The 8,002-nt window shown below is 50.2% G+C and overlaps 1 protein-coding gene across 1 annotated transcript; it reads right to left on the bottom strand.

Moving 5' to 3' along the window:
- Positions 1 to 1,155: 1,155 nt before the first annotated feature.
- Positions 1,156 to 2,977, bottom strand: LOC133888185 (cyanohydrin beta-glucosyltransferase-like). The gene is made up of 2 exons (XM_062328338.1): positions 2,395 to 2,977; positions 1,156 to 2,317 (listed from the first exon to the last, which is right to left on the bottom strand). The coding sequence occupies exons 1-2, from the start codon at positions 2,900 to 2,902 to the stop codon at positions 1,371 to 1,373; spliced, it is 1,455 nt and encodes a 484-aa protein (XP_062184322.1). The 5' UTR covers positions 2,903 to 2,977; the 3' UTR covers positions 1,156 to 1,370.
- Positions 2,978 to 8,002: the final 5,025 nt, after the last annotated feature.

Genomic DNA, 8,002 nt, shown 5'->3' with positions numbered 1-8,002 from the left:
CGTGCCCCTAGCTGTGCCCTCGCCGGAGGACTGCCGCTGCCACATGGGAGATCTCGTGATTTGACTTAATACTAATTTTCCAACTAAAATTGATTGTCTCCTGCTTCAAGTTGAAAATCTTTGAATCCCGTTGTGTTTTTTCCAAAGTTGAGTTGAAATCGAATTTCTGAACCAGGTATTAAACTTTTCGAGACGAGTTAAAATTCCCAAATCAAGTAGAAACTTTTTAATCAGATTTAAAATTTCAAGGACGAAACAGTACATATGAAAATTTATTCCTACTGAAGAGGTCACAAATGCCACGCGCAGACGCGCTAGGCGATTTTGGAGCTCCATACTCCGTGAGGTCATAAACACGACCTGAGCTACCTAAAAAACGAACTCCGATTGTGCATTCGAACATAATTGGTCAAAAAGGCTTTTGTACGCATTCCACAGCTCAATTTATTAAAGTATTAAGTTTTGGGTTATTTTCCCAATTAAATTGGTTTTTGAAAAAAAAAAGGCAGGAGCGGTATTCCTGAAAACAGAAGGAAGCAACCAGTACTCCAATGGCCCGGGCCCCGTCAGACAGTTTTTTAGTTGCGAACCGCTGGTGGTGCAAAGAGTGGATCCAGTTACAAGATGAACCACTGTTAAGTCATCTCCAGCAGGTATTTTAAATTTTCATCCTCAAAAATATTATTACAGTATCCTCTATTACTATTACAGTATACATCTCCAACAGCTACCTTATTTTCTACCTTCTACTCTTTTTTCTCTCTTCGGACCCGCTGTCAGCCTCTTTAAACAGTACTGCTACAGTACATACATTGTTTTCTTACTCCGGCCCACTGTCAGTCTATGTGAGCAGTGCTGCTACAGTACAGCTGGGTGCTACAGTGGTTCCGCAGATTTACTGGTTCATTTTTCTCTCTCCGCAGTACTGTAGCGGCACTGTAGCGCGGGATACCGATTCTGCCTGAGTTGCTGCAGTACCCGCAAATCACTGTAGCAGGCGGATCTGCAGAAATACCTACTCTGCTGGAGATGGCCTTAGAGACGAGAAAGAAGCGTGCCACAGTGAAAGGAGAGGTGGAGTGGTCGCGACTAGGTGATTGTAGGTTAGAGTTACAAGGTGAGGGTTGGACAGATCAAGACTCTTGGATTTCGATCTAATGGTATAAAAGACTGATTTTGCGAAGTATGGTGTGCATAAGCTAGCCCAAATGCTAAATGCTTTCATTCGATTTCTCATTCTCCCAATTGAATGGTCACCTGATTCCCCATAATCAGGATTACTTATTACAAGCTAACAATGGCAAGAAAACAGCACAGGCATGGAAGAATTAAAGACACTGCCAGTAGCTAGGATCCATGGATTCATCTCATCACTTGCTCCAGACCTGCAGCACGACGTCTACCAAGCGTTCAATACTACGCCACGAGGACCCGCCTTTCATGGTGGCCCCCTCCGCCGCCGCCTTCCACTCTGCTGCCTTCGCCCTCTTCCCCTTCCCCAGGTCCCCGGCCATCATCTCTTTCACGAGGCCGACCACCGCGCGGCTCTCCACCTCCTCCGGGAGCTCCACACCGTTGCGCCAGCACTCGCACACCTGCCTGCAGTTGGTCGTCTGCTCCGCGAACACCGGCCAGCCGAGCACCGGCAGGCCGGCCACCGTGGCCTCCAGCAGGGAGTTCCACCCGCAGTGCGTGACGAAGAGCCCCACCGCCGCGTGATTCAGCACCGCCGCTTGCGGGCACCACGAAACCACGAGCCCCCCGCCGCGGGCCACCTCGTCGAGGAACGCCTCCGGGAGCGCCGCCTCCTCGCCGTCCACAACGTCGGGGCGCTTCACCCACAGGAACGGGAAGCCGCAGCTCGCCAGCCCCAGCGCGAACTCCCGCGTCTGCGACGCCGTCATGACAGCGACGCTGCCGAAGTTGACGTACACCACGGACTTGTCCGCCTTCCCGTCGAGCCATGCCAGGCACTGTCTGTCCTCCTGCCAGATGCTGATATCGATTGCGCCAAGATCCGCGTTGTCGGCCGGGGCGGAGGATGCAATGACTTCGGCGAGGGGCCCGACGGTGTAGACGGGCGGGAAGAAGGCGGCGAGCGCGTCGACGACGTCCTTCTCGAGCTCGTAGAAGGTATTGAGGATGATGGCCTTGGAGCCGACGGCGCTCTTCATCTGCTCGAGGGTGACAGCCACCATGACGTCGTCGGGGTCCGTGGTGCGGCAGAACGCTGGCATGTCCTTGAGCCGCATGTGCCCCATCCCCGGCACCCATTCCAGCGGCGTGTCCAAGTATCCGTTTGTCAGGCAACTAGCATCTGAAAGGGGAGCCGAGCACTGTCAGATCGAGCGCCTGCGTAGCAAATGCGAAATGCTGAAGCTTGACAAGCCTTACCATTGAAAGGGACGAGACCTCGCTTGAGGAGCTCGTCGTACTCGAAGTAGCCCAAAAGGCCGCACGCGGACGCCGTGAAAAACTGCGCCTCCGGTATGCCGGTCTCCCTGGCGGCGGCGGGAGCGAAGGTCATGACGACGTCGGCCACGACGCAGGTGACCGGCGGTACGCCCTCCTCCTCCTCGTCGGCCAGCCGTTTCAGCAGCGCGCGGAACGGGTCGAGGCAGTTACGGCGCACGGAGTCAACGAGCGTGGACACGTCGTGCTGCGGCACGGAGAGGGAGAGGCCGTCGTCGATGACCTCGACGCGGAATCCGGGTGCAGAGAGCCTCACGGCGGCCTCGCCCTTGGCGCGGAGGAGGCGGCGGTAGTTGAACTGGGTGTGGACGAAGGTGACGTGCGCGCCGCGGGCGTGGAGTAGGCGCGCCAGCTGCATCAACGGAGCGACGTGGCCCTGCGCCGGGAACGGCACCACCACGACGTGAGCCCGCGGCGCCACGCTGCCCATGACGCCGGTGTGGGGGGCGTTGCCTTGCCTGCTACTGCTAGCTCGGAGCGCCAAGCGGAGAGTGCTTGCAGGAGAGTGGAGAGTGGGCGAGCGATGGCGCGTGCTCTGGTTGCTCAATTTGTAATTGGCCAGCTGACAGAGGCACGTCCGTCGATGAGCAAGTTCAGGATGGGCAATTGCACAGGGCCCCCAATTTTCAGCTCTAATTTTTTAGTTGTTTAACAAAATTAGTACCAAGTTAATAGATGTAAGTAGAGGTTAATCAAGGTGAGGTGGCCATTAAATCTGCCGTTCTCGTTCTGTTTGTTTGAAATCAATCTCTCTCTTATTCTAAAGACTTAAACATTGTATCTAATATAAATTTGATAATATATGAAAAATGTAATTGCATACTACATTGTCAATAACGTGAAGAGAATGGCAGTCCTCGAGTGATTTTTTACCAATTGAAGAGATACTAGATGCAAAGATTTTTTATCGTTTAATTTTCAGAACATGGTGTAGGAACACACAACCCGCCCACAATTGTAAAAAGCTATCCCGCAACTATATATATACACACATACTAGTTTCTACACAAGCAAAAATTTAGCAACAAATATTTTCATCACATATTTTGCAGAAATGATCGTTGTAATTTACCTGTAGTTAGTGTCAATAAAACTGAGGATTAGATTTTTTTTTGTGAATTTCTCAATTACTTATACCTTGTGATTCTAACAAAAAGATAATAATTTACAACTATTTTTAAAGAATTATGCCAAGAGGTTTGTTCAGTTAAGAAAAAGACAAGACACTAGATGGCGTACTTGATGACATGTATTGCCAACCGGGCAGACGCTCAGCGGTAAATCTTGGTCTATCCGGAGATTGAACCTAGGACCAAGGAGTTTATAACAATCAATGATACCTTAATTTACCGAAAATGCTTTGCCTTTTGGTATCAAGGATATGACCAAAAATAGACATATGGTACCGTATTTGTAAAAATAGAAAATATGTTGTCGTATTTACAATTATAGCAAGGGTATTCATCACCTCATTTACTAAAAACCCGTTTTCGATACACTGTGCATCAAAAAGAGTTGGATCCACTGTTTTTTGGTACACGAGATATATTCGGCACCTCATGTGCCAAAAACACACTACCATATTCAGCACCTCATGTGCAGAAAACAACCGATGTCTTGTCACATCGCGTCAAGCTTTCGGCGTGACCACTTACGGTGCTGTTGCATTTGCGTGCTGCTACCTTTTGTTTTCAGTGGGTCGCTTTCAGTGCGTCGCGTGTTGCCCGTGCATACTATAAAATGAGGAGGTGCAGCAGCACAACACAAAGACTGGAGTAGCAGCTTGAGGCGAGAAGCAGTAGTGCAGAAGAGGAAGAGCAGCAACGCGTGGAGAGGAGTAGCGACGCGAGGAGCAGCAGCGTGAGTTGAACACTTCGAGAGCGCTCCCTTCAGCTATAGGAAATATTTAAATCATGTATGTAATAATACTTATAGTAAGTAGGTTGTTTAATCTCCGTATGTAATAATACTTATAGTAAGTAGGTTGTTTAATCTGTTTAATTACATTTATTTAATTATATTAAGTTGATAAATTAGAGGACTTAGATTATTTGGTTAGTTTGATTACATGAATTTGATTAGTCAGCGTAATTAGATTATTTACTTAGTTTAATAACATAAATTTAATTAATTAGTGTAATTAGATTATTTCACTCATACAATTATATGAATTTCATTAACTAGTATAATTAGAGTATTATGTAATTTAATCAGAGGTATTAGAGTTACATGATTAATTGAATTAATTAATTTAATTTAACTAAATTTATTAATTAGCTTAATTACTGAGGTTAAGTAGAGTAATATGATTAATCAGACTATTTAAATAGGGTATTGTGAATTTATTTAATGGTTGTTAAATAATTATGACACATAACTTTAAATATTATTTTGATTTTTAATAGCTATTCAGAAAATATATATTTAATCAGGAATTTATTTAATGTTTATGTAATTTTTTTTTAGTAAATATTTATTATTACTTTTAATGTTTATTAAATATTTAATCACAATAGTTATATATTAATACTTAGTTAATGTTTATTAATATTTTAATTTAATATTAATTATTAATTATTTCATTTGAATTTAATATTGATGATGTGATTAGCATTGTTAAGTAATGTACTATTTAATTTACATTGTTAATTTACTTATTATTTATCGAGGGACGTAATTAGTTGTGTATCATATATACATCTACGTAGTGACTTTATTAGATGTATATTTATTTAGCAGATACAGTATGAGTATCCATATTTATTATGAAGAACGTTCCGCTGTTTTGCATAGGAGACTCGTAACACTTTAAAACTGTCAGCACATAGATAGTACGGTTGAGCTATCTATTGACCTAGATGGTCTAAAATCACATTGTCGGAGGATTAACTCCTGTCGCAGGGATCCCGAGAGACCCCTTTTTAGAGATTCGGCTGGGGGATAATCCTGAATAAGTTCGTCGGAGAAATAAATGGAAGTGAATGCAAATGCAACGGCCGGTGGTGGGGGATGATGACCTAGTGCAAGAAGAAGTAAATGCACCGAAATTTAGACAGGTTCGGGCCGCGCGGAGGCGTAATACCCTACTCCTGTATGGATGTAAATAACTGTCCTGAGGAAGTCCCTCAAGGATGTTTCTGGTTACAAGAAAATTTGTCTAACTAAGAGCTTGAGGCTCCTTGTTCTTGGCAGGGACTGTGCCTTGGGTTGGTCTATGGTTCGGTTCTTGATGTTTCTGTGTTCTCTTTTTCGTTGGACGCTGGATGTCGGATGTCTCCTTCTCTTCTGTGCTGCCGACTCTTTTAAGCACTCGCCGGCTGTGACATGCCCCAAACGGGAAGGAGGGGGCACAAGTTCTAAGACGCCACGACTGGGAAAGGCGCCATCATTTCTTCTGGGTGAAGTGACCGGGGGGTGGAAAACACGGCGCACGCCCGGTCACCTATCACCATAAACGCCCTGGCAACAGGCGCCATAGAGAGGGGCCACCGGGTAGCCGTAGAGCAACCCGGCGTGCCCGCCCTGTCTTGTTCCTCTGCCACAGCAGGGCGGCAGATGGAACGCCTTGATCCTGACGATGTTATCCTGAGATACGCCGGATGATACGGGACGGGACCCGTGCAATTAATGGCCCCACGCCTCTCTACCAAGACATGGCAGGAACTGACACTGCGGCGGGAGCAGTTGGGGATGTCAGACCACGCACGTTCATTAAATGCGGCCTCGGACCTCTGACCGGTTGACACCTCATCGGTGGGCCCCTCGGGGGCCTTTCTGGGTCATCGGGGCACCGAGTGCTCGAGGGTACTGTTCACATCCCCGAGCACTCTCTCCCGAGAATGCCTATCCTTGTCCTTGGGGTACCGGGTGCTCGGGGGTACTGTTCACCTCCCCGAGCACCCTCTCCCGAGCACTCTTGCGCGAACCTTCGGGGAACCGAGTGCTCGGGGGCTGCCACATGCACCCCCGAGCACTCTCTCCTTAGCACTTTTGCACAGATCTTTCGGGGAACTGAGAGCTCGGGGGCAGCCACGTGCAGCCCCGAGCACTCTCTCCTGAGCACTTTCGCACTGACCCTCGGGGAACCGAGCGCTCGGGGGTTGCCGCATGCAATCCCCGAGCACTCTCTCCCGGAACTCAGCTCTTCTGATCGTCGGGGGACTAGGGTGCTCGGGGGTGACCGGGCACCTCCCCGAGCACTTTCTTCCCGGTACTTAGACTCTGCGGATCATCGGGGAACTAGGGTGCTCGGGGACCACGGGCTGTGGCTCCGAGCACCTTCTCCCGGGACTTTGAACTTTCCTCACTCCGCAGGAGGGACCTCGCGGGATGGCGACACGTGGCGGATGGCTGGCCTGGCCTCGAGACTCAGGGACCCCCGGTTCCCGTTACACTGACAGTAGCCCCCGGGCCCATTGGCAGGCGATGGCACGGAGACTGCGAATGGGCCCTTGGTCACGAATGAGGCCGAGGCTGGCGTGGACGCCACATGGCAGGCTTTCAAGAGGTGGCCCTTCAGATCCGGGCCTCTGATACAGCCCAACGGGGAGACTAGTGGACGCGCGTCCACACAACTCCCGAAGGGCATGACAACGGGACGAGCGGCACGCGCGGCTGCCACGCAGATCGAGGAAAATGCGCCTAGCAACCGCTGACACCGCACGACCAGCGGGAGATTCGCCTAGCAGTTGCGTCGACCGAGGAAACCGTCCCGCCGAGTGCACCGTTGGCAAGAGACGTTTGAATTCTCTAAGATATAAGAGGGGGAGGGGAGCGATCCGCCCCCCTCTTTACGCCATCTTGCGACCTTGCTCTCGTTTCCTTCGCGCTCCTGAGCCCTTAGAATCCCTTAGGCGATCAGAGCGCTCTTCTCTCTTCCTCTCCAACACCCAGACAACCTCCCCCTCCGACGAGATGCCGAGAACCGGGGGAAGCCGCCGCGACAGGACTCCGGACAGCCTGCTGCCGGATTCTCGCTTGAATAATGAGGAGGCGGCGAAATAGGTCAGGAAGCTGCTGGTCCCCGAGGGCCAGCAAGGGGCCTCGGTGGTGACGCCGGCGAACTTCCCGCCGGCGACGACCATCCCCGGGCGCATCGTCTTGTTCACGTCCTTCGTGGCGGCGGGACTAGTGCCGTCATTCTCGACATTCTTCCTCCAAGTCCTCGACACCTACGGCGTGCAGTTGGTGCATCTGAGCCCCAACTCCGTCGTCATGCTGGCGGTGTTCGCGCATCTATGCGAGATGTTCGTGGGAGTGACGCCTTCGGTGACGCTTTTTCGTCATTTCTTCGTCCTGCGGTCGGCCGGGAAGAAGAGGGGGTACAACACAGCGGACGTCGCGGGGTGCTGCAATCTTCAGCTGCGAGACGGCATGGGGGAGCGGTACATCCTCCAGGTGCTGCGAAGCAAATGGGAGGAGTGGCGGCGGGACTGGTTCTTCGTCGACGTCGACCCCCATGACCGTCTTGCCCTACCGGAGGTGGCGGCGGAACTCCAGAAGTCGACATGGGAGGCGCCGCCACCGGAGG

This window comes from Phragmites australis, chromosome 1 (assembly GCF_958298935.1).
Source record: "Phragmites australis chromosome 1, lpPhrAust1.1, whole genome shotgun sequence".
Taxonomy (NCBI): Eukaryota; Viridiplantae; Streptophyta; class Magnoliopsida; order Poales; family Poaceae; genus Phragmites; species Phragmites australis.
The sequence above is the reverse complement of the archived record's forward strand: the minus strand, read 5'-3'. Positions and strand labels throughout refer to the sequence as shown.

What these genes read in the sequence shown, in the direction of transcription:
- LOC133888185 (XM_062328338.1), bottom strand. Translation starts at nt 2,902, where the DNA reads ATGGGCAGCGTGGCGCCGCGGGCTCACGTCGTGGTGGTGCCGTTCCCG. An exon ending in AGGTCTCGTCCCTTTCAATG is followed by an intron (nt 2,318 to 2,394) that starts GTAAGGCTTGTC and finishes CTCCCCTTTCAG; the next exon opens with ATGCTAGTTGCCTGACAAAC.